This window comes from Cyprinus carpio, chromosome A22 (genome assembly GCF_018340385.1).
Source record: "Cyprinus carpio isolate SPL01 chromosome A22, ASM1834038v1, whole genome shotgun sequence".
In the NCBI taxonomy this organism is placed as follows: Eukaryota; Metazoa; Chordata; class Actinopteri; order Cypriniformes; family Cyprinidae; genus Cyprinus; species Cyprinus carpio.
Window position 1 is genome coordinate 4,964,739 of NC_056593.1, and position 27,601 is coordinate 4,992,339.

At 35.8% G+C, this 27,601-nt stretch overlaps 2 protein-coding genes across 2 annotated transcripts; both read left to right on the top strand.

Annotated features, from left to right (window-relative positions):
- The first annotated feature begins 92 nt into the window (after positions 1-92).
- On the top strand, positions 93-16,371 carry LOC109078641. Its single transcript, XM_042712292.1, has 6 exons — positions 93-212; positions 3,938-4,264; positions 10,627-10,959; positions 13,271-13,609; positions 15,414-15,779; positions 16,256-16,371. The coding sequence occupies exons 1-6, from the start codon at positions 167-169 to the stop codon at positions 16,369-16,371; spliced, it is 1,527 nt and encodes a 508-aa protein (XP_042568226.1). The 5' UTR covers positions 93-166.
- Positions 16,370-26,684, top strand: LOC122134956. The gene is made up of 6 exons (XM_042712293.1): positions 16,370-16,565; positions 18,327-18,644; positions 19,475-19,840; positions 20,168-20,244; positions 25,062-25,094; positions 26,595-26,684. Exons 1-6 carry the CDS (start codon positions 16,472-16,474, stop codon positions 26,682-26,684), a joined length of 978 nt encoding a protein of 325 aa, XP_042568227.1. The 5' UTR covers positions 16,370-16,471.
- The last annotated feature ends 917 nt before the right edge of the window (positions 26,685-27,601 follow it).

The following is a 27,601-nucleotide window of genomic DNA, read 5'->3' on the forward strand; positions in this document are numbered from 1 at the left end:
TCAAATCCGAGTTTTTAATGCTAAAACGGCTTGCCATACAAGGAGCCTCCCAATCCCAAACTGTTACTTTCTCTTTAAATTGTGAAATACCGTCGCCGCTGTTACAGGACCAACAGACCACTTTTACTTCACTGAATCTGTTTTCATCTTTTAGCAAACATCGAAAATGAAGCACGTATTTATTTTTCTCTTGTTGTGTTTACGTGAGCATGGTAAGATGTTTATACGTTACAATCTCTTTTCTGGTCAACAATACGCGTTTTGTTAAGTATTCTCTGTTAGCTTTATATTCGTCAGAAAATAGCTTATTATTTGTATTTTGCCAGACTACTGTATAGGATTAGTCCATATTGTAAACAAGAATCAGTTTTCTCGCTGCTACCCACTAAACACTGGACGTCGGATAGACGTGCAGATCATGTCTATATTAGGTCCGTCGGTCCATGACCATTTCTAAACATCGATTCAACGTCCAAACTAGGTCCACTATTTGGACGTCCAACCATGACCCAACTTGGACGTCATCTTGACGTTCAACATTTGAACTTTGAACTGGGTAATTTTTTTTGGACGTCATTTGGACCGAATTTGGACGTCCAAAAATTACATGAAAAAGACGTCACTCCGACGGCACATTGCGCAGTGGGTACATACAAACATTTCTGGAAGGAAACGACAAATACAAATGGAAGCAATACATAAATGCTTAATATTATAGAAGAATGAGAAACCATAGCCATATTACGGTTATTTATCTAGGGGAAAAGCGCAGGCGCCAATCTGTCTGGGTTCACGAAACCGTTCAGGCTCGGAGTCAGGACAGTCAGGAAGTACCACCGTATGGACAGGGACATATCATTATTACTGGAAAGTTACTGACCGCTAAAGTTAAACGTCTCCTCCATCTTGCCTCGACACACCACTACAGAATACAGTGTAGGGATGGGCGATACCTATAATTTTATTCTCGATCCAATACCAATATTTTCAAGCCCCTGTATTGTCGATATCAGAAGTCAGAAAGAGCTGTGAAGTATGTTTGCACATACAAGGAATTTGTTTTATTGTCACAAGCTTAAAGTACACAGAGACAACAACAACAACACACAGATAATAAAAATAAGATGTGAATAAAACACATACATCAATATAAATAAACCACAAAAAATAATACATTTTATGTACAGGTGTGCTGTAGATAAAAAAAGAATAGGAATAGAATAAAAAATAAAAAATAATAAGTTGTTGGGATGTACTAGGATGTAGGGTGATAAATAAGAATAAGGTTATTGCACATACTTTTATTGCACAATGGGAGACATTTAACTGTTCATGAGGTAGATTGCCTGGGGAAAGAAAATTCTTGTGCCTGGCTGTCTTAGTATTCGGTGCTTTGTAGTACTGACCAGATGGCAAAAGTTTAAAAAGGAGATAGTGTGCTGTCTATGATGGTGAGTGGGGGGAGTGCAGGGGGGTTTCTCCTGAAGTCCACAATCATCTCCACTGTTTTCAGAGTGTTCAGGTTCAGGTTGTTAAGACTGCACCAGACAGCCAGCTCCTTAACCTCCTGTCTGTAAGCAGACTCGTCACCATCCTGGATGAGACCGATGACTGTAGTGTCATACGCAAACTTCAGGAGCTTGATAGAGGTTGATACTGATACCTCTAAAGTAAACTGATCTTTAAAATTATTAAAAGACTAAAATCAGTAATTATATACTCCCTAAACATTATATGTGAAATGTCATGTTTTTTTTTTTTTAAGTAGATAATGCAAAAGATATATATATTATTATATATATACATTGACATATATACATATACATTCATATCATAAATCATATATTTTAAATTTAAATGGCACAGTTTTTTAAATATCTGAAAGTACACGCTTAACATCAGTCAGTCAAGCATTATAATAATCAAGTGTCATTTAATAATAGAACTTTAATAATTAGATATAAACTTGATAACCATCTTTCGATGCATACTAGTCATTTTAACTGAACATTTTAACTGGAGAGGTGGTGGTTCCTTTTCGGTCAATCAGTGTTTCTGTAAAAAAAAAAAAAAAAAAACAATGGGGAAAAAAAACCTAACAATAATACTCATTGAGATGAGCTGAAAACCGGCACAGATCGCTTGATGTAGAGTGAAACTCTGAAGTGCTTAGTCAGAGTGTTCGGCGAGTGAAAATAGATATGTGCTAAACTTATACTCACCCTCCAGCTCACACACTGGTGAGTAAAATCTGAGAATTTATTAGCCATTGACTAATATTAGACATCATTTAGTCCAGAGTGAAGATTTAGTCGCATATGCGAGTGATTTAGTCGCAATGTAGAGCGTTGCATACACAAAAACTACCAGAATTAGCAACTGCACAAAGTCTTATTTTATTAAAACACATTCTTCTAAGTGTTAAAAGTTACCAAAGATAACGTTTTACATGACATGACAGAATTTGAGCTGGCCACAAGGTCACAGTTCGTTTTTAGGATTGTCAGTGCTTTTGAAGCAGACCGTCACTTCTATCATAGCACCATCTACAGGTGTTGTGTTAAACAGCAGGGAAAGCTTTGTCATTGAATGGGAATTAGTAAGGACATGATTGTGTTGATGTGAAATGGACATCGTTTCTGACATCAGTTTGATTTTGATATTTGAGCTGTTTTTTTGATGTCAATGTTTGATGTCAATTTCAGGTCTTTTGAACATCATTTGCCCACTGGGGCACGTTTCAAAGGGACATGTGGCAAATCGATGCTGTCCGAGGCCACAGTTAAGAACAAAAAATACTGCTTAAACTTAATTAGGCTGCAAAGAATTCATATTGTGCAATAAATATCAATTAAACACACAAATCATTGATTTGATTTGAAAAAAATTGACGTCTAAACCATGACATTGATTTGATGTTAACTGAATGTCCAACACATTGGCCTGCATACACATTAATCCCATTTCAGTGTGAGTATTAACTTCATATTTTTACCCAAGAAATTGCTGTCTAAACTGACCTATACAGCATCTTGATCAAGTCTTGACTAACATATGACGTCACATTGATATTTATTCACATCAAGATGCCCGCTGAGTTATGAATCCAGACATATTTCTCTGCTCTTAAAGGGATGAAAAAATTCCACCCCCAAATGAAAAATTTGTCATTAACTACTTACCCCCATGTCGTACCAAACCCATAAAAGCTTCATTCATCTTCTGAACACAATTTAAGATATTTTGGATGAACACCTGGAGGCTTGTGACTGTTCCATAGACTGCCAAGTAAATAACAGTGTCAAGGTCCATAAAAGGTATGAAAGTCGTCGTCAGAATACTCCATCTGCCACCAGATGTGCAATCTGGGTTATATAAGGTGACAGGAACACTTTTTGTAAGCGAAGAAAACTAAAATAATTACTTTTTTCAATAATTTATTTGTCAACGGTCTCCTCAGTGTCTTTCCATATCACCATAAGCTGCGTATGCTCTTCTGTATCATCCGCACCACAGGGGTGCACTGTTTCTATGTGTATTTAACTTTGATTTGCAATAAAACAGCGCATCCTTGTGGCATATTTTTTTTTAAATGATTTTTATATTTTGTATAATTTTCCTTCCATTTTTACATTTTGGTTTCACCCTTGTTATTTTTTTATCCGTGACTGCAATACATTTGGCGGGATTCTAATCTCATATGGGACCAGTCTCAAGCCTCCAGGTTTTCATCCAAAATATCTTAAATTGTGTTCCGAAGACGAACAGAGCTTTTAGGGGTTTGGAACGACATGGGGGTAAGTGATTAATGACAGAATTTTCATTTTGGGATGGAGTATCAATTTAATCATTATGATCTGGAGAAGAACTCTTTCACAGCACTTTTCTGTTGTTTGTTTTTGATTATTTCTTGATTCACTGTTCATTTCTACATCAGGTGTGTTTGGTGTTGACAAAAGCAGAGTGACAGTGATGGAGGGAGATTCAGTCACTCTACACACTGATGTTAAAGTAACCCGGCAAACAACAATTAAATGGCATTTTAAGAACAATCTCATTGCTGAAATCACTGGAGCTCTCAGTTTTAGCTGTACAGATGTTCAGTGTAATAATGGCACTGAGAGATTCAAAGACAGACTGAAACTGGATCATCAGACTGGATCTCTGACCATCACGAACATCACAAACACAGACTCTGGAGTTTATACGGTAGATATCAGCAGCAGAAGAGGCCAAATAAAGATCTTTGTTGTTGCTGTACGTGGTAAGTCATTATGTTGACTTGAGAAAGCCAACATTCTGTTGTCTTAATTAAAGGGGTCATGAAATGAGAAACCAAATTTGCCTTGATCTTTTGGAATATAAGAGGTCTTTGTACCATTAAAACATCCTGCAAGTTTCATAGCTTAAGACGTCCTCCCCATTATAAACGAGCCATTTATTTAATCAAGCTCTAAATACAGCTCGTTCTGGATCCATGGTAAGAAGTGACGGTCACGGTGCGAAGTGACGTTCCAACCATTTGCATATGACCGCCTCCAGCACAAGACAACTACGCTCATTTCATATCGTTGTCGCGCCGCGCGCCTCACAAGTGTTCAGTCGACGGACAGCGAGTGGGTCTGTGTACAGGAAAATTACAATGCCACGCAGATGTGCTCAAATATATAAGGTTTTATCATTGCAAGAGCCATCGCTTCGAATGCATCACCCGCTACTAAACAGTTACGCTCAATCCACAAATGTTCTGGCTGGGGATGTTGATAATTGATCCATAGGCACTATCGATAGCCAATCATAACAGTGGGCGTAAACACTGAACTCTTAAAGGGGAAACAACCCAAAAACAGGACTGTTTGAATCGAAGGATGAGAAACAGGGTGGGAAAATGTCATAATTCACTACATTTTAAAAGATTTAAAAAAAAAAAAAACTGTAGTAATACTATAATTGCACCTAGGGGGACCATAATAATAAAATAAAAAAAAACCCATGTCATGACCCCTTTAAACAATTACTACCAAGTCTGAGACTACAATTTTTAAATATATCTCCTGCTAGAGCTTTCAAGCTACAACCACCAAAATCAGCTTGGACCTTCAGACTGTTCTGACTCGTGTTATTATAACTAGCAAAGCACCAGTCTTGGGCAAGTTACTCTGAAAATGTAATCAAATTACTGAAAACCCCCCTTTAAAAGTAATCACATTACTGTTCTGATTACTTTATTTCAAAAGTAATTAATTAGTTACATTACTAGTTACCTTACTTTTTTTTCCATGAAATTTCTGAAATCCCAGCATACACGTATGGGATCAGAATCCCGCCAAATGTATTACAGTCACGCAGAGTCTGCGTCAGAGCAGATCTACTGGAGGGGCATTGGATCATCGGCGGGGGGGGGCACTGTCGTTTGATAAATATTTTTTGACGCATTGGCAACATCATAGTAGCATGGAAATCCAGACCTAAATCTGAAAGATCTATATAGAATGACAATGAACGATTTAGACTTGGGTTTTTATCTAAAAGAGGAAAAGAAGACAGCGCTGAAATTTGCTGTTTTGCCGACCGGATACGGCAAGAGTCAGTTAGCTCCAATGATCTATATAGAATGACATTCTACCCTAGAATGTTAGCTCCAATGATCTATCTATATAGAATGTCATTATATACTTTTTTTTTAATTTTTACCTGTCTTGATTCCTAATACACAACAGATGACGATTGTTAGGTTAAACGTTCAGAATACGATTCCATATAAGGTTAGTATAGCCTAGTTCAGCACTTTGCGAATGGACAGCGACTCAAGTAGCACGTAGCAGCCTATTCTCGCGTTCTACGAGTTCAGTAGCCACCATTTTTGGGAAACGCGCGAGGAATTGTGGCTAACGTTCATAACCTTGCACGTAGAGAGCGCTTTTAAGAGTTAAGATAGGCTAGGCTACATCGTTATCGGGAAACCCGGCCCAGAACAGATAGCCTAAACAACAGAACAGGACAGAAAATAATAATATAAATATAATATAGGCTAAATAAAAAACATAAAATAGGCCCTAAAATAAATAGCTATATATTTTTTATACTTAAATAATTAACAAATTACGACGACAAAAAATAAAAACACTGAATCAGTTTGAAGCTTTGAAAAAACGGCAAAAAAATGTCCCCATCAGACAAAATTTTTTCGTATAGATGTTTCTGAAAACTTAAGGCTTTTTTCTTCATAAAACGAGTTGGACATCATCAATTAAAGTTAAATCTTTTGGCGGTTGTCTGGAGCTAGCATTCGCAGAAGAAGGGCCAGCTCGGCTCTCACAGACCGTGGTACTGGTGGTCGTGGCCGGAGTATCTAAGTCTGCTGATTGACGAGGCTGCGGAGGTCTAAACCATTTTTCGTAAATCCATTTTTTTTTTTTTTTTTTAGAATTTTTTTAAATTAGCTGCTAACAACTGTCTATAATATAGACGGACAAACTGTTCTTCAACTTGAAATGGATTTTGTGTGCGCGCTGCAAATCAAATGTAACAAGTTTACTCGGCGACCAATAAGCATTCACCATGACGAAGCCTAGTACCGTGCCATGAACAACCAAAAATATGCATTTTCCCCATTCTTTTTAATTTTATTTTAATTTAAGTTACAGTTTGAACATTTAATATTAAAAATAATACTAAAAGGGATATTTTTTTGGGGGGCGGCATCACGCCATGGCCTGTAGGAGGGGCATCAATGACCGCTAGGGGGGGCACGGCCCTCGAATGCCCCACCACAGCGCCGGCGCTGCAGTCACGGATAAAAAAATAACAAGGGTGAAACCAAAATTTAAAAATGGAAGTAAAATTATATTGCTAAAAATTTTAAAATGCAAGCAAACTTTTCAGAATAGCAGACAATGGTCACGGATCAAAAAATAATAAGTGTAATTCAAAATTTTAATAACGCATTTAAAAAAAATAAGAAGCATGAATCAAAACATTAAACAGGTTTAAAATCATATTTCACAAAACTGAAATAATATTGCAACAATTATCTGATTTGCACACAAAATCATGTTTTCCTTGGTTATATTTCTCTCCTTTTTTGTGCTCTCAGATATATTCTGCACATATTTTTATTTTTTTGTATGCTTATGTGGTTTTCCTCTTCACTTTTGTTTGCACATTCTGTGCTTGCTTTTCCAGATGTTGCAGTTAGAGTTTCATGTAAATCAGGGCGGGCTTAAGCGTCATCATTGTCCACTAGTTCTTGATTGACAGCTTCTCCTCTAGCCAATCAGTCAAAGAGGGCGGTGACATCACTCCAGTGCGCCTCATTAAATCAGCGTTCACTTGTACAGGTGAAAATGGATAACTGTCAACTGGGGTAATATCTTTTCATACAGGACACCATTATATGTGTCTGTCTGTCACTGCTGTACACCTGGTGATCCATTAACGTTAAGTGAGTAAATTGGTAAATTATTTATGAATGAATGTAATGTTTTTGCATTAAAAACGATAGTGTTACAGAGGAGACAGTTACAGAGGCCAGGTGGATTTGATATACACAATGATTTATTTGCATATTATTTACATAGTTACATATACAAATTCCTAACACTATCATATAAGTGTTTTAAATATATAAAGTTTGAATATACAATATGAAAGTACAACAGCGAGTCGGTGACGGCAAGTTACAAATTATCTTTAGAGTAAGACATTAAATCATTCATTTAAATGTCTGATACATTCAGTGAGAAATAAAGTGAATCGTTCAGTACTAAAGGCTGTTGTGTGTCGCTTGTAGAGGACACTTCTGGCTTTGTTCGGATTCTTTGTCGAAACAGAGCAAAATGATAAAATAGTTACAATATTAAACTCACTCAAAATTAACTTCTTGTTATATTGATTTTATACTACAGTTCAATAAACATTTGCAATGATCCTGATATATTAGGAAAAACACTGTTCCCCATGTGATATTGCTGAACTGTATGTCATTTTATAATCTCAGAGTAAAAAAACAAACGAACAAAAAACAAACAAAAAAAAACAAAACATTTTTTGTATGTTTAGACGTCTCATTTACTTTGACGATGAAGAGGCTGTGATGTAAAGTTTGCAATGCTAGAACTGATATGTTGTGTGCGCGCGGGAGGCGCCGGCAGGAACACTTGGATTATATCAGTGGAAAGATGTGATATCTGTCAGATAGGAGCAAGACATCATTCAAAACGGTCTATTTTTAATTGTATACCTTCAAAACAACAGTGAAACGTTGTACTTATGTAAAAAAGCAAAAACAAAATGTGCTTGCCATCTCGGTCTCATGTGAACCTTTTCCTGAAATGAAGAAAAAACTCTATATTGTCTAAGATTATACTTGTTCACACAGAATGAGAAATATAGGCCCTATTTATAGAAATCTTTAGCTTATTTGACATTAAATGCAGGCCTAAATCACTTTTGAATATAAATCATAGCACGTTTCAGAAGATAAAAATGTGACTTGTAGCTAGTCCGGAAAATACGGTTTAACATTAGCAAATTATTTTGCGGACCTCATAGCTTTGGGTCATGGACCTCAGTAATAACCATAACAAGACTTATTATAAGTTAGGTATAGGTGAGTGAGCCACATATAACAGTGACTTTGCGAGGCCGGTGCATATAGTAGCTGCTCCCTTTCGCAACGTGACTGGAGGCGAATAAATATAGGTGAACATGACCATGACAGGTCGCTAGGATAGCTCATATACCGTTAACGGATCGCCAGGTAGGTGTACTGTACAGCAGTGACAGACAGACACATATAATGGTGTCCTGTATGAAAAGATGTTACCCCAGTTGACAGTTATCCATTTTCACCTGTACAAGTGAACGCTGATTTAATGAGGCGCACTGGAGTGATGTCACCGCCCTCTTCGACTGATTGGCTAGAGGAGGAGCTGTCAATCAAGAACTAGTGGACAATGATGATGCTTAAACCTGCCCTGATTTACATGAAACTCTAACTGCAACATCTGGAAAAGCAAGCGCAGAACGTAGAAACAAGAATGAAGGGAAAAACAGCATAAGCATACAAAACATAAAAATTTGCAGAAAATGTCTGAGAGCACAAAAACCAGAGATATTGAACCAAGGAAACCATGATTTTGTTTGCAAGTCTGATAATTTGACAATATTATTTCAATTTTGTGCAATATGATTTTAAATGCGTTTAAAGTTTTGATTCATGCTTATTTTTTTTAAAATGTGTTTTTAAATTTTTTATTTACACTTCTTGTTTTTTAATCCATGACCATTGTTTGCTACTCTGAAAACTTTGCTTTTATTTTTAAATTCTGTGCAATGTAATTTTACTTGCGTTTTTAACTTTTGGTTTCAGCTTGATACTATTAAGGTTTTTTTTTTTTTTTTGTATCTGTGACTGCAATACATTTTGGCGGGATTCTGATCCCATATACACGCTCCCGATAAATATTTGTTATTAAAGCATCAACATTCACAAAACACTGTTATTTTTAACTAAAGCAATAAGCGGCTGCTGCGTGCATGGTTTGGCAGAATGCCAGCAAAGAGCGCTGCATTTTTAATCTGTAAAAGACATCTCAGTTCATCGCAATCTCACAAATCTCTGTTATAACACAATAAATTATATGCATAAGGATCTTTCATAATGTATCTTCCCACAATTCGCATATGTTATAATGAGAGGATTCTTGAGCACGCAAATTTTAGCACGGCATTGCTCAACGCTGCAAACACGTGTTATAGCCTAAATAGAAACTCTGCATATGCTTGTGCCTGTTAATCGTTTATATATTTCATATTAGTTCATGTTGCTTTTGTGCAATAGATGAATAACAATTTATTTGTTTAGATATTTTTTGCGGGAGTCCCGTGATCATTTAATTCTCCTGCATCCCGCACACACACGAGTGTCTACCCACCACTGATCTATAAATGATATCTATATATGTTCTATATTATAGATCAGTGCTACCCACCCGCACCAGCGTCTGTTAAGCATAATGTTAAGAACATCCTAGCAACCACCCGAAACAACCTAGTAACTGCAGGCAACACCCTAGCAACTCCCCAAAACATCATAGCAACCGCTTATTAACCACTCAGAATACCCTAGCAACTGCCTAGCAACCACCCAGAACACCCCAGAAAACTGCCAAACTTTTTAAATGATCTGTTTTAAACTTTCAGGCTAGCCAACATCAAAGGTTGTCCACAACATGTCTATTGATGTTTTTTGTTTTCTTTTTACCTGTATATTAAATTCACATGGAGTATGTAGATCATTTCTTAAAAAAAAAAAAAACAAAAAAAAACTGACCGATAAAGTGAAATTTGTAAATTATTAATATGATTAAAACTATTTTGTTTTGCCATTAGTGAGTTGTTGGTTTTATCAGTTGGTTTTGTTCTGGTAAAGATGACAGTTTCTCATCAAATAATGTTGAATCACCTTCCATTATCATCTTTTCTTTTCGTTCATAAAATGTGGACAAATGTTACTTTTCAGAGCTGAGAAAGAGCATTAACAATCTACACAGTTCTCTCATGTTGCGTAGTTTGTTGTTTTCAGCAAAAAGATCCTCCAGCAGCTGTTGATTTGTGTTTCAGATGCTTCTGCTTTTCAACGAGATAGAATGAGGAGAAAGTCAGTGATGGAGGGAGAGTCTGTCACTTTAAATTCTCATGTAACAAACAAACAAAAAGATTTAATGATGTGGTATTTTAATGACACTCTCATTGCTGAAATCACTGGAGATCAGAGTAAGATCTGTACAGATGATCAGTGTGAAGAGAGATTCAGAGACAGACTGAAACTGGATCATCAGACTGGATCTCTGACCATCACACACATCAAAACCACAGAGGCTGGAGAATATAAACTACAGATTATGAGCAGCAGCAGATTCAGCATCATGATGAGCTTCAGTGTCACTGTCACTGGTGAGTATCATTAAGGGACAGTGTTGGGGAAAATAACTTTTAAAAGTAATGTATTACAATACTAAGTTACTTCCTAAAAAGTAACTAATTACATTTCTTTGTTACTTTTTATGGAAAGTAATGTTCAGTGTGTTACATTACTTTCAGGTTATTTTTTTCTCATCTGGCTTGGCCTCACTTTTTCTCTCTTCAGAAACAAAAACAAAAAATTAAATGTTATGTTTATCTAAAGTCATTTTTGTTCTATTAGTACAGTTGATCATCGAAGGTCAGCAGCAAAGACAGGAGAGTTGTCAGTCAATACATGATAATACAAAGTAACTGGCGCTACTTATTTAAAAAAGTAATTCAGATATTTTCTTGTAAATTAAAAAGTAATGCATTACTTTACTAGTTACTTGAAAAAAAGTAATCCGATTATGTAACTCACGTTACTTGTAATGGGTTACCACCAACACTGTTGAGGGATGATGTTCAGTAAATATATACGTTTTCATCTCGTATGTGTCTGATTTACTATGAGAAGTGAGATCTCTCTGTCTTGACTGCACTTATTTCAGTCCTCTCACTGTCTTGTCGTACTTGTAAAGCAAAACATTTAGCATTTCAGTTGAGCTTCAGTTGCTGAAAATAAAGCATGTCTACAAACTTTCCTCTGGTTGATGATAAAAACAAACAACAACTGCAGCCCAGATCAAATGAAAATGAGAATAATGGCCATAAATAAAAAGGAGTATATTTTTTATATCATTGCATTACCTTGAATGTGATGTGAGTTGCTTTAAAAAGCATATGCCAAAAAAAAAATAAAAAATACTATTAATTCTAAATCCTAATACTATTTTGTAGGAAAATATGACATTGTGTGTTAATGTTTTGGAAAATAGCACAATTTCTCTACTCACAATCTTTATGGCCTGTAGAAGAAATCACAGCACTTTCCTGTTGTATATTTAGGGGCCAAGCACCGAAGATGTGATGACACCTATTGTATCCATTAGGATTCTTATTAGGGGCCAAGCACCAAAGGTGCTTATGGACCTATTGTATCCGTTAGGATTCTTATTAGGGGCCAAGCACCAAAGGTGCTTATGGACCTATTGTATCCGTTAGCATGATTTTTTTCTTCTGCTGCAAGTCTATGGCAGCCCATAGAACCGCTTGCGGGAAAGTTGTGAAATTTGGCACACTGTTTGAGGACAGTGAGAAAAAAAGTTACCATAGCAAATTTGGAGTCTCTAACTCAAACACTCTAGTGCCACCACTCGTCTAAACATTCACAAATTTTATGGTAATAACCTTTGAACCGTATGCCACAATCTTTTTTCCTCTGATTCCTTGGCTCATGCCGAGTCGAATGGACACCAAAATTTTCACTATTTTCAATTGTTATTAAAAAATACTTTTTCGAACTCATCCTAGGCACGAAAATTGAACCTGATCATCTTCAGACCAAGTTATGGATTTCGTGCCAATATACAAAACATTTTTCATTTAGCGCATCAACGATTTGTTGGAAAGATGCCAAAGTGCATCTGAGGCTGTATCTTTGCAAAGTTTTGACATATTTACACCAAACTTTGTATGTGCCATTGTCACATCACACTGATCACGGCACATCAAATTAGTAACAGCGGCACCTATTGGTCAAGAGTAATAAACCATTAATTAACTATTAATAATTACATTTCCAAAAATGCTAATAACTTTTGATTGACCTATTGTAATGAAACTGGTCTCAAAATATTCCTTGGATCATGCTGACGACATACATATCAATTATGTCATAGTAAGGCAAATTTTATGTCGGCCATTTTGATTTATGTTGAAAACCTACTTTTTTTTTAACTCTTCGTCAACTGTTGGTCTGATTTTCACCAAAATTGAGTCAGATGATCTTCAGACTATGCTCACAAAAAGTTCTGGATTTCGTGTCGATAAACGAAACCATTTTTGTACAGCGCGGCTACAAATATTTGACATAGTACCAAACTGCATCTGAGGCTGTATCTCTACAATGCTTTGGCACACTGACACCAAATTTTGTGTGTGCCATTGCCAACTCACACAGGAAGACACCAAAAGGATTTGATTACAGCGCCACCTGTTGGTCAAAAGTGATAAGCCATTTAATCATATTACTAGAGGTTGTATTTATGAGTTTTCAGCCATTTTGACTAAAATAATCTTAAAATGGTTTTAATTACTCATTCCTGCAGTTGTTCTGAGGCTTGCTTCTGTAGTGCTTGGCCCCATAATTGCTGCTTGCAGCTATATTTTTGTTTGTAACTGTTCATTTCTTCTTCTTCAGGTATTTACAGTGTTGGTTCAGATGAAGTGTCAGTGTTCGTGTTGGAGGGAGATTCAGTCACTCTACAAACTTATGTAAAAACAAACCAACAAGAAAAGATTAGATGGTATTTTAATGGCATTCAAATAGCTGAAATCACTGGAGATCTCAAACATATCTGTACGGATGTTCAGTGTAAAGATAGTGATGGGAAATTCAGAGACAGGCTGAACCTGGATCATCAGACTGGATCTCTGACCATCACAAACATCAAACGCACAGATTATGGACTTTCTGAGCTACAGGTCACCCACAAAAGAGGCAGAGTCAGTAGAAAGATCTTCATTGTTGCTGTATATGGTGAGTCATTGTTTAAAAGCAAGTCTTGCCCACATCATTAATGTGTTGTCATTTTTTTCATTCAGATGTGTTTTCTTTTTACCTGTATACTATTTTACATACAGTATGTAGACCATTTCTTCTTGTTCTTCTTCTTCAAAATAAAACCTTAAAGTGGAATATGTAGATTTAACTTTGTAGATTTCCATTGGTTAGTCGTTCCTTTTTTTAAATTGATTTTTTAACAGATAAACATATAACTAATCATAATTTTGAAAAATACCAGTTTTCATAGGTATCATTAAAAACCAAAGAGAAGACAGTAAACTGGCCACAAAAAAGCAACCATCTACAAGAACAAGATGTTAAATATGTTTATTACACGGCTCTGTGGAATACTTGATTCTGATTGGTCAGTCACGACATTCCGAGGTATGTTATCTCTGGATAACAACCGGTAAAAGCTGATAACACAGGCTCATCCGGGTAACAGCAGTTGGTGCTGTACTCTTGCTTGAACTATTTTTTTTTTCTTGGTGGAAGCTTTGCATTTGTTTAGCTAATAAAGTATTAAAACTCGATTCAAAATGGTGTACAGTTGTTTAATTATGTCATCCTGGTATCGCCGACTCACTCTCGTTTCATACAAACGCAGTTGCTGCCATTTTTCTACGATTGTTTTGTATGCTGTAATGGATTATAAGAGAATTTACAAACTGGTAAGGTTTTAAAACATTTTCGTCTGAATTATTTTATTGCCTTAATTATTTTGTGGTGAAATGTTGTGTAACTGCACCGTTTCCTTAAAAATGTCCATCTAGTGTGACCTTGCCGCTTGCTCGCAACCGCTGTCTTCATGGAAGATTTGCGTTCAAATATTTCAAATAAAATCAATATTTCGCGTCTAATTACTTACTTATCTGGCAAGTAGCCGTGTAATTAGCAGGATAATGTACATCCAGTCGGTTGTTCTCACAGAATAAACCCCTTCAGGCTGATACAAGACCCCTCCGCTTCGCGTCGGTCCTGATCACCCTGTCGGGGTTTATTCTGCGAGAGCAACCGGCTGGATGTACATTATCCCTTACTTACATTTTCCCCACTCTTTATTGAATGCATTTTTTTTTCCTCACACACAATATATGTTATAAATTGGTTAATAAGGTTATAAATTGTAAAAATAAATAAATAAATACAAATATTATTAAAAACCATTGTTTACTATTCAGAATAACATTTTTAGTTCCAAGTTATGGTCATTTTGCTGGCTGCTAGAATTATATATATATATATATATATATATATATATATATATATATATATATATAAATCTTTTTTAGATACTTTCCATTTCATACTTTTGACACCTGTACATCATGCCAAAAAGATTGTTGTCTCACAGCTACATATGTAATGTGTTTGCTCCTCCATCATGACGGCAAGCCATTAACCCCTGGTACTGGGAGGGCACTCTTCTGGCCAGTGTGTTATTATAAGAATCCGTCATGTGCTTTCTGAATCTAGCAAGAATCTATGTGTTTATGTGTCACATATTCTCTGCTTTCAGTTGGGAGTTTTATGCTCCAGTTTTCTAGTTTCATGTTTCCTGCTGGTTTTGTAGTCTGTTTTAGCTTCTTTGACAATTTCCTGAAGTGAATGTATAAATCAATAATGTTCTTCTTTTGTTTGTTTGCATGTGTTACATTATGAATCCAGCCATATTTTTCTACCCACAATCTTTATGATCTGTAGAAAACATTTTCACGGTGTTTTCCTTTTGTATAATTTTGTTTGGTTTATAATGAACTGTTTATTTCCTCTTCAGGATTTTCTGGTGTTGGTTCAGATGGAGTATCAGCGTTTGTGATGGAGGAAGATTCAGTGACTTTATACATTGATGCTAAAACAAACAAATCGGAAGGTATTAATTGGAATTTTAATTTCGCTGTCATCGCTGAAATCAGTGGAGATCTCAGTGATTTCTGTACAGATGTTCAATGTTTTGATTATGGTACTGAGAGATTCAAAGACAGACTGAAGCTGGATCATCAGACTGGATCTCTGACCATCACAAACATCAGAACCACAGACTCTGGAGATTATTATCTAAGAACTGGCAGGGGCCTTAGAAGAGCACGAGCTTCTGACTACCTCTACAGGGACCCTGATTCAATCAGTGTTTCTGTATATGGTGAGTCATTATGTTTAATAGCAAGTCTTGTACATTTAAATCACAATATTAATGTGTTTGTGACATTTTTTTTTGCAGTGACTTTCAGAGCTTTTTTTCTTCTTTTTTTTTTAATCTTTACATGTATTTGAATTCACATACATACAATATAAATTTAATTCCTTCAAAAATACATTTACTGTTAAAGTGGAATTTGTAAATGTATCTAAAAATTTACTTCAGTCTGATTTACAACTATTTAGTTTTTTCCAACTGCTTTTAGTTTTAAAAGTTAGATTTGTTCAAGGAAAATATTTGATGATAAAAAAGTATCTAAAATACATTCATAAGCACCAAATGTGGAAAATGAAAATGAAAAAAAAGAACATGAAAATGATTTCCATGTTCAAACTTTTCACATGTTGTATAGATTTTATTTTATTTTTATTTTTTTTTCAGGAAAATGTCCTCCAGTCAGCTGTTGGTTTGTTTTTCAGATGTTCCTGCTGCTCAAAGAGATCAAATGAAGAGAAAGTCAGTGATGGAGGGAGAATCTGTTACTTTAGACACTGGTTTCATAAAAAACCCAAATGATAATGACATTCATCGCTGAAATCACTGGAGATCAGAGTAAAATCTGTACAGATTATGAGTGTGATGAGAGATTCAGAGACAGACTGAAGGTAAATCAGCAGACTGGATCTCTGACCATCATGAACACCAGAAGCACAGACTCTGGACTTTATGAACTACAGATCAACAGCAGCAGAATCAGCATCATAAGGAGATTCAGTGTTACTCTATTTTGTGAGTATAATTTAGTCATGAATTGCCTTTTTCCTTCAATTTGCATATTTTTAAATAGACCCGTAAATGCTTTCATAGCTTTTATAAATAAGCAGTATTTTGGGTGTCTTGTTTATCATATTTATTTTCATTTAAAAGTAAAAACATTGAAATTATGCTTATTTTATTATCATCAAAGCACATTAGTATAAATTACAAGTGGCTAAGAAGTGCGACAAGTGAGAATCAAGCTCCTAGGTGAGATTGTTTACTTTCAAGGCAAAGTGTTTGCCATCTCAAATAAGCTTTAATGCAGATGACAATAAATGAACACTTTTACATTTACATTTAGTCATTTTGCAGACGCTTTTATCCAAAGCGATTTACAATTGGGGCATACATAAAGCGATTCTTCTTAAAGAGGCAGACAGACACAGGAAGTGCTTGTAATACCAAGTTTTAGACATTGTTCAAATAAGTACAAGCTAGAAAGAGAAGGAATAAATAAAGAGAAAGACTTTTTTATGATGACGTCAAGTAGCTTTGAAAGAGATGAGGTTTCAACTGTTGTTTGAAAATTGTCAGGGATTCAGCATTCTGGATAGGGGTGGGAAGATCATTCCACCAGCCAGGAATGGTGAACGAGAATGTTCTGGAAAGTGATTTTGAGCCTCTCTGTGATGGTACCACGAGGTGTCGCTTACTAGCGGATCTCTCTTAGAACTTTTAGTTCAGAGAATCTGCATCCATCTTTTAGAAAACCTGATGTAAGTGAAGCATGCTTCTATTTTGACACCAAATACAGCCCAGATAGCATCAGTTTCAGTGGTGTGAATAGAAACAAAATGCAGTACCTGTAAATGCCCAGATGTCACGACACGCACACAGACAGGTAGATCCAAAAGCAGTATGTTTATTGGGGTGATCCAAAATCAGACAACATCCAGGCAAAGGTCAAATCCAGGTTATCAGTCCAAAACAAGAAACACAAACTCAGGCAAGGAAACTCGAAACAGAGGGTGACATTCAACAAGGACTCCGTGACACAGACAGAAACAAACCAGGTATATATAGACAGGTGATTACAATACTAACGGGGAATTGGCTGAGTGCAATGATTAATGACCAGGGACAGCTGAGTGCAATGAGCAGTGATGACAAGACAAGACTATGGGAAATGCAGTTCTGAAGTGGGGTGACGATAATGGGAAGTGAGACCTCTAGTGGACACCCAGGGATACACAGACCAGACACTGTGACACCAGATCAGTGGCAAAAATGTATCTAACTTTATCTAAAACCTCACTAAGTAACACGTCATCATACTATGAGTAGGTGTTTACATATTTTACATCAGTGCATAATCTGAAAATATGTACACTGAGTTGGTTTGGATAAATGCTTCTGCCAAATGAATAAAAATGCAAACGAAAACATGTAGGTTCAAACTGTAGGACTAAAAATAAAAGATGTACCATAAAGTGGTAGAAAATAGCACGATTATCTGAAATACTTTTATAGTAATGCTCATCTATATTAATATCACACACTTAAGTTGTTCAAGATCATCCATGATGAGACTCATGTCTGTTTGTCTGAAGAGTGAATGTGTGAATCAATGATGTTCTTCTGCTGTTTGTTTGCATGTGTTGCATCTTGAATCCAGACATATTTCTCTACTCACAATCTTTATGATCTGTAGAAAAACAATTTCACAGCACTTTCCTGTTGTATAACTTTGTTTGGCTCATACTGTTCATTTCTTCTTCATTCTTGGTATAGATGGAGGGTCAGTGTCTGTGAAGGAGGGGGATTCAGTCACTCTACCCACTGATGTTAAAACAAACCTACAAGAAAAGATTAGATGGTATTTTAATGACTTTCAAATAGCTGAAATCACTGGAGATCTCAGACATATCTGTACAGATGTTCAGTGTAAAGATAGTGATGAGAGATTCAGAGACAGACTGAAACTGGACAATCAGACTGGATCTCTGACCATCATGAACATCAGAACCACAGACTCTGGACTTTACCATCTACAAATCAGCAGCATAAGAGGCAAAATCAGTACAAAAATCTTTATGGTTGCTGTATATGGTGAGTCATTATGTTTGTTTTATGCTGTTGTTTCATAATTTTGTGTTTCCTGTTCAGTTTCTTTGACAGTTATCTGAAGTATTTTAAGGGAAATATTTATCTATAACGTACATGGGTCAAAGATGATAAAGGATTTAAGCATAAAAAACAATGTGTAATACTGCTTTAAATTGTTGTTGTTTTTCCCAAATTTTTTTGTTTGTTTAAAAAATAAAAAATAATAACAAAAAATAAATATCATACATTTTCCCCTGATTTACAGAAGACTCCCACTAAAATGTCATTCAGTGTAACAATCTTGTAAGGCATATTTACAACAAAAGTCAATTTATGACATATAGTATTAAAAGACTAGTTACTTTCACCCCAAATACTAATTAGTTGTAATTTTACATTTTTTAAATTTGTCACTATCCTAGATTTTGCCCATTTGTCAGTAAGAATTTTTTACTCATTTAAAACACAATAACATTTAATATGCTCCCTTATTCTTTTATTTATTTTAATATGTATAAGTCAGAATAAGCATGTTGTTTGAATTTTTACATAAATATTGTGTTACACAGAATGACAGTTTTGACATTTTATTCTCCAAAAACTTATTTAAAACCTTAAAAGTAGACACTTTACTTACAGTCAGTGTGCTTTCTATGGACATAAAATTACTTATGCAAATTTCTTTTGATGCGGACATCTTAACGTCTTTGACCCACATATTAGTCTATGAGAATATTTGATTGTATGAAATCACAAATCTATGTATAAGAAAAGGGAATAAGAATATACATATATATAATTGGCTCATAATGAACTGTTCATTTCCTCTTCAGGATTTTCTGGTGTTGGTTCAGATGGAGTATCAGCGTTTGTGATGGAGGAAGATTCAGTGACATTGTACACTGATGTTGAAACAAACCAGCAGAAAGGTGTTAGATGGTATTTTCAGTACACTTTCATAGCTGAAATCAGTGGAGATCTCAGTTATATCTGCACAGATGTTCAGTGTGACGATAGTAATGAGAGATTCAGAGACAGACTGAAGCTGGATCATCAAACTGGATCTCTGACCATCAGAAATATCAAACAGACAGACCATGGCATTTACGAACTACATATCATCAGCAGCAGAAGAGAGAGTAATCATCAGAACTTCAATAGAAGAGTCAGTGAAAAGACCTTTGGTATTTCTGTTCATAGTGAGTCATTATGTTTAAAACAAGTCTTTTACATTTAAATCACATCATTAATGTGTTTAGTGATATTTTTTTTGCAGTGACACTCTGTATTTATTAATTCACACAGCATAGATAATTTCTTCAAAAACATATTTACTTTTAAAGTGGAATTTGTTTATTAGGTACTAGTTTACTTCAGTGTGATTTTAAAAACTATTCTAACTGCTTTTCAGGCTGAAAGCCAAGAAAGCTCATGAAAATCACTTTCATATCCACAGATCTCTAATGTTGTGTAGTTTGTTGTTTTCAGGAGAACATTCTCAAATCAGCTGTTGGTTTGTGTTTCAGATGTTTCTGCTGCTGAACGAGATGAAATGAAGAGAAAGTCAGCGAAGGAGGGAGAGTCTGTCACTTTAAATTCTCATGTAACAAACAAACAAAAAGATTTAATGATGTGGTATTTTAATGACACTCTCATCGCTGAAATCACTGGAGATCAGAGTAAGATCTGTACAGATGATCAGTGTGAAGAGAGATTCAGAGACAGACTGAAGCTGGATCATCAGACTGGATCTCTGACCATCACAAACATCACAAACACAGACTCTGGAGAATATAAACTACAGATCAACAGCAGCAAAATCAGCATCATAAGGAGTTTCAGTGTTAATTTAAGTGGTGAGTGTCATTTAGTCATTTTCCAATAAGCAGGTTTAAAAAAACAGTGGATGTTTTCATTGTGGTCTGTTTGAAAATGTGGGCTTTGACTCAATATTAAAATATAATTGAGATAATCTCAGTCACCTTCATACACACATCATGTTTTAAATAACTGACACAACAAATGTAATGTTAACGAGTCCAATATTATTAACATGATAAATTGTTCTTTTTTTGTGCTGCAATGCTGGCACTCTATATCAGATAAATCAGTATAATAAAACTGATGTCCAGTAGAAAAGCTTTAAATTTCAGTCAAAGATTTAGTAAATATTGGATTGCTCACTAGTAATAATGATTGTCTATTTGCAGCTGCTGTAGCAGGAATATATGCTTCTGTTTCTGTTGTTCTGCTGCTGCTGGTTGCATCTGCTGGTTTAATTTACTCTTGCAAGTTCTGCTCAAGAAGGAACTGTGAGTGTTACAGCTCATTTAACAAGATAGAAATGTGAGAAATTTCTATTTTTTACTCTAACCAAATTAATGGGTGTTTAATTGAGTTTTTGTTGTTCAAATAGACATCAGGAGGCAGCACAATGATCAGGTAAGATACAAAAAAAAAAAAAAAAAAAAAAATATATATATATATATATATATATATATTTGTTTGAAAGAAAAACTGAGGCCAATTTATGTACAGAATAGCAAGAACAAAACTAGAACCAGGTGTAAAGTAATCTGTGACTATGATAAAAAATCAAGACAAACTTAGAAACCTATGTAAACAAGATGAAATGGAAATAAAACAAGAAACTGAACATAACAGAGTACAATAACTAAAAAATAAGAGTCTCTGAACAGAAAGAAACAAAAATCATCATAAAGAAAACATCTTGCTAATATTACCTGGCAAGACAATTGTCGATTTTGAATTGAAAAATTACAAGTCACATTATTAGAGATTAGGGATGCACCAATACTAAATTTCTCAGATGTTACTAAAAGCTGATTTCTCATAATGACATCTGCCAAACCTATTCTCATAAAGATAGTTAGTTTTTCTTAAGAAATTAATGCTGTAAACTATAGAGAAACCCTCTCATTTGGTACAATAATATTAGAGGTTATAGTTTACAACAGAGTTCAAACTATTATATTAAAATGCTATTTTTTTTCAGATAAAACACACTCAAAACCTAATGTTTTTAACTTAATTGCACATAGTAGTTTTCAAATAAAATGTACATAATATTTATTCAAACCTGCATAATTAACAGTGAATAAGCTCCCTCTAGTGTTTTTACAGCCAACTAACTATGACCACTGGATAACTTTCCTGAGGTAAATGCTATGGGACATCAGCGGTTTAACTGATGTCTTTCCGCGACTGAAACACTGATTGAGTGATTACATGAGACATCCCTGCTGAAAACAAACAAACAAACAAACAAAAAATAGTAACCATCACAGAATTTGTAATGGTTATACTGATTGTAATGGGAATTGTATTTGGTTTTAATGGAAACTGTAATGGTCCCTGTGGGTCTCTACTGGTAATTTGTCACCTTTTATTAGTGACTTGTTAAAACCAATAACTCCTAATTGAATATGTCTCAAAACACACTCTACACTCCCTGTCTGACATTCCTCTGACTAATCTATCTTCTGTTTCTGAGTTAATTTTTTCGAGCTAATTTGTCAACCTCATCGTGATCCTGCTCCTACTCCTCTTCTGAAACTGTCCCACTTTGTCTTCTCTGCAACTATTTCTCATTTCATCAATGGATCTCTTACCTCTGCATCATTCCCTGTGCCACTTAAAACTGCTGCAGTTACCCCAGTTCTCAAAAAAACCCACCTCGATCTCTCAGTTCTGTCTAATTATTGTTTGATTTCAAACTTACCGTTCAATACTAAATTACTGGAAACTACTGTTGCCTCCCAGCTTCAGTCTTTTCTAAAATAATCTCTTTGATCCCTTTCAATCTGGCTTTCGTCCATTACCAAAACTGCACTTGTAAAGGTACTAAATGATTTACTACTCTCTGGTGACTCTGGTTCTCTCTATACTGCTGTTACTCAACCTTAGCTCTGCCTTTGATGCAGTTTCCCATGATTTACCTATTAACTGCCTCTCAGATGTGGGTACTTCTGGTGCTGCCCTTTCTTGGTTTTCTTCTGATCTCACTGACAGACAGTTCTACATTTCAGTGCAGGATTTTGGATCCCCTACTGCCCATTTGAAGCAAGGTGCCCCCCAGGGATCCATTCTTGGCCCACTATTATTCTTTATTATTTACATACTAGCCCTGCATCAAATCTAGTACTAACATGGCTTTAATTACCATTTATATGCTGATGACATTCAAATATAATCTATCTATAGGCCAGCTCTATCTACTCAAATGGACAAAATCTCTTCTTGCGAACATGAAATAAAACATTGGCTAACTTCTAATTTTTTTAAACTAAACATGGCTGAAACTGAGATCACTATTTTTGGAAACCTGTCACTCACTAGCAGCATTTCTAATAATTTTATTTATTTTATTATTTATTTATTTATTTATTTTTTGTGAGATAGCTGGTACTGTTATTAGATCATCTTGTACTGTTAAAAATCTAGGTGTTATTTTCGATTCCTCTCTCTCCTTTCAGGCTCATATTAACTGTCACCAAATCAGTATTCTTTCAATTATTTTGCATTGCCCAGCTCCGTCATTTTAATCAGCATCAAAGATGCTGAAACCATTATCCATGCTTTTGTCTCATCCTGCCTTGATTATTGCAATGCCCTTTTCACTGATTTACCTTCCAGTTCCATTTCCAGGTTACAGTATATTCAAAATTCCGCTGCTAGAATACTCAGCCACACCAACCCCTCTACCCACATTACCCCAATTTTGTTCAATCTCCATTGGCTTCCGGATGTATATTAGATTAGATTAGATTAGATTAGATTAGATTAGATTAGATTCAACTTCATTGTCATTATGCAGAGTACTGAGTACAGAGCTAATGAAATGCAGTTAGCATCTAACCAGAAGTGCAAGAATATAGTGTTTTATATACATATAAGTGCAGAGTAAGTAAAGCTGTAATTTACAGTGTGTACAGTGGAGTTGCTATATACAGTATTGAGCAGAGTATGTACAGAATATAAATAGGAATGTAATGTAGGGATTATATGTACTATATGAACAGAGCAATATAGGATTATATATACATTAAGAACAGCAGCAACGTAAGAACAGTGGTAATAAATACAGTTGGATGAGATGACATGCACCAGTCACTTTGTGCAGCATTGGTCTGCTCACTACCTCATTCACCATGGAACTGACGTCATTCTACCACCTCATCAGTCAGTTTTAAATAAAATAACCGCTCTTGAGCCCTTTTGTCACTTTAATCAGACTGAATAAGCTTTTTTTATGCACTAAAAATCTTTTTATCTGCACTGTTTGTTCACTGGTTTGCACTATCTGCCATGTGCCTTGCGCTGCTTTAACTTTATTTTTATTTTTTATTATATGTCTTTTTACATTCCCTTATTGTATATTTATATCTTATATTTTATATTGATCTAGATTTTTAGGCTCTACTGTTAGTGTTATCTGTATGCACCGGGGGTCTGAGAGTAACGCAATTTCGATTCTCTGTATGTATGTACTGTACATGTGGAAGAATTGACAATAAAGCAGATTTGACTTGACTTGACTTGATGAGTGCGCAATAGCATTGTCAAATAATGTATTCTATGCAAAAAACAGTAGTGCAATGATATTTTTATAGAAATAGTTTACTGTGCTTTGTACAGTAACAACTTTAGACAGTTTACAGTGTAATAGCAGTGCAGTCTGTGCAAAATATGAGTAGTGCAATATATGTATGTAAAGTACTGTGACCAGTGCAGTAATAACGCAGGTGCAGGTTAGATTGGTGGTGTGGAGTTCAGAAGTGTCATAGCCTCGGGGAAGAAGCTCTTCCTGAGCCTACTAGTGCGAGAGCGTAGGCTCCTGTAACGCCTGGAAGGAGGGTGAAAAGTCCATGGTTAGGGTGAGAGGCATCCTTGATGATGTTTCTTGCCCTGCCCAGGCAGCGCTTGTCATAAATGTTCTCAATGGAAGTTAACTCACTGGAGTGCTTTGCGGTCAGATGTGGAGCAATTGCTGTACCATACTGAGATGCAGTTTGTGAGTATGCTCTCAATGGTACAGCGGCAGAATTCCACAAGGAATTCTGTACCAGAATTGGAGATCAGCTTGGAGATCAGCTGTACCATACTGAGATGCAGTTTGTGAGTATGCTTTCAATGGTACAACGGCTGAATTCCACAAGGATCCTGGGACTCAGGTGAACATTCTTAAGGCTCCGTAAGAAATAAAGGCGCTGCTGTGCCTTTTTGACCAGGGTGGAGGTGTTAAGGGACCAAGTGAGGTCATCAGAGATGTGGATGCCAAGGAACTTGAAACTCGACACACGCTCCACTACAGCTCCGTTGATGTAGATGGGTGTGTGTACATGATTCCTAGTCCACCTGAAGTCCACAATGATCTCCTTTGTCTTCTTTGTCTTCTAGTTCCAGATTGTTGTTGGCACACCCCACAGCCAGGTGCTGCACCTCATCCCTTTAGGCTGACTCATCGTCATCCTTGATCAGACCTACCACCGTGGTGTCATCTGCAAATTTGATTATGGTGTTGGAGCCATAAACAGGAACGCAGTCATGGGGGAATAGGGAATACAGGAGAGGGCTCAGTACGCAGCCCTGTGGCACGCCAGTGTTCAGGGTGATGATGGAGGAGGAGAGGTTATCTAACTTAACAGACTGAGGTCTGTTAGTCAGAAAATCTAGAGTCCAGTTGCAGATGGATGTGCTGATTCCAAGCTGCCTGAGCTTGGAGGGGATTACAGTATTAAATGCAGGTGAGGGCAGAGTGAAGTGCCGTTGAGATTGCGTCCTCTGTTGAACTATTGTGGTGATAGGCAAATTGGAATGGGTCTAGTGTAGCAGGGAGAAAGAATTTTAAGTGGGATGCAACCAGTTTCTCAAAGCACTTTGGCACTATATCATATTAAATACAATATTCTCTGTGAACTGCTGCTCCCTCCCTTACAACCCAACAACCTGCCCATAAAGCTCCTCTGATTTTGGTCTTCTCAGTATCACCTCGCTTCAATTGGAGATTGATCATTCAACGTTGCTGCACCCAAACTATGGTATTCTCTACCCCGCTCTCTCTGCTGTGTCAATAATATTTATGAATTAAAATCACTACTTAAAACTCACCCATTCTCTGAATGTTATCATTTGTAAGTTATGTCCTACATCTCTTTGTTTTCTGAATGTTATTATTCATATTTTGCATCTTGTTTTCTCATTGCTTCATTCTAATTTTTCACTTGTGCTAGTGTTTGTTATTTTTGTTTATTATATTGATGTTTTTTTTTCCTAATATCTTTACTGTAAAGTGTCATTGAGCACTGGAAAGGCCCTATATAAATAAAACATTATTATTATTATTATTATTATTATTATTATTAAAGACAATTATAAAGATGGCTGTGTTTTCTGATGCATAAGGTCTATAGGGTCAAATAGAATCCGCGCTATTGTTTTTAATTATATTGCGTTATTGTCACCTTAACTTTGACAGCCTTATATTGAGACATTTGAAGTATGACACTTCTTCATGCCTTTTTGATTTACAGGATATAATTGGCGCTTATTATCGGATGTTTTTAACCAATTGGCTGATGGACGATAGTGCCAATAATTGATTTTATCGCCTGATACTATTATTGGCCAATACATTGCTTCATCCCTATTTTTTTTTTCATTTTTTTTTGTCTGCCATTTTATAGAAACATTCAAATTCCTGCATAGTTTGTGATATTTTAATAACAATACATCAGACACTATGGCATTCAAACATTTTATATTACTGTATGATGAAACATCCCATATTTAAGTTAAGTTATAATTTTTTTTGGAAATAAAAACCACCATACATTCCTTAAATGTCATTTCAAATCTCTTGTATTTTTGTGTTTAGCTCACATCAGTCATGTTAATTTCTTTAATCTTCTGTGAATCTGTATTTTCTTACAGGTGAATGTTGATGAAGGCTCGTCCCCTGATCAGACAGACTCTCTATTGATGACTCCTGCCACAGATGCCACCGATGAGACACCACAGTAACATTATTCATTGTTATGATACTTTGATTGAAAGAGACAGTGAAGAATAGATTGGAGAGAAGAGTATCAGCTAAACTCACAAGATTCTGAGAGAAATATTGTTTCACTTCAACACCAATTTTATCATGATAACAAAAACTAATTTGTTATAATTAATTTTTTAGTAATTCAAATAATACACTTAAAAATGTAGCCAAAACATTATATATATATATATATATATATATATATATATATATATATATATATATATATATATATCTGAGCTGAATTAAATGTTAAAGGGGTCATCGGATGCTACATTCACTTTCACAAGTTGTTTGAACTGAAATGTGTGTTGGCAGTGTGTGTACACAATCACCCTTTCTCAAATCAAGCCATTCTCAGATGTCTGTCTGTGTGACATCACACAGACAGGCCCCTCCCACAATAGTTTGACTGACGATGGCGTTTCAGCACAGACTGGACTGGCGTCTTACCTTAGACCCGCCCTGAGTGAGCTGTCATCATTCGACCATTGTTTCCCCGCCGGAGCAGATGGAGACCAGAATAACTCCTAAGCGATTGAGGTGTTCTGTTTCTGGATGTAATAATGAACATAGCAGTCGTCATTTACTCCCCACATCTGAGCCGCTGAAGACACGTTGAAGGGAATGTGCCCCCGATCTACATAAATGTATCTATGTTCACGCAAATCATTCGTTATCCAGCTTCACCTCCAGAAGTGAGTATAAGGTTTTTTAATGAATCTTTGCAAATCGCCTTTCCTAATAATGTGCTAATTAGCAAGTTTTACAATGAATGCAGCTAAAGTAAACAGTCCCTCAGAGAGCGGCTAGGAAGAGAGGGGCGGGGTCTGCAGAGCTCATTAACATTTAAAGGAAAATGCTACAAAACAGCTTGCCCTGAAAAGAGATG

Bases quoted from the DNA above. Each gene is read 5' to 3' on its own strand.
- LOC109078641 (XM_042712292.1), top strand. From the start codon at position 167: ATGAAGCACGTATTTATTTTTCTCTTGTTGTGTTTACGTGAGCATG. The intron at 4,265-10,626 runs GTAAGTCATTAT...TTTGTGTTTCAG, and splicing joins CTTTGTTGTTGCTGTACGTG to ATGCTTCTGCTTTTCAACGA. The intron at 10,960-13,270 runs GTGAGTATCATT...CTTCTTCTTCAG, and splicing joins CTTCAGTGTCACTGTCACTG to GTATTTACAGTGTTGGTTCA.
- LOC122134956 (XM_042712293.1), top strand. From the start codon at position 16,472: ATGAACACCAGAAGCACAGACTCTGGACTTTATGAACTACAGATCAAC. The intron at 18,645-19,474 runs GTGAGTCATTAT...TTTCCTCTTCAG, and splicing joins CTTTATGGTTGCTGTATATG to GATTTTCTGGTGTTGGTTCA. The intron at 20,245-25,061 runs GTAACAAACAAA...TTTGTCTTCTAG, and splicing joins CTGTCACTTTAAATTCTCAT to TTCCAGATTGTTGTTGGCAC.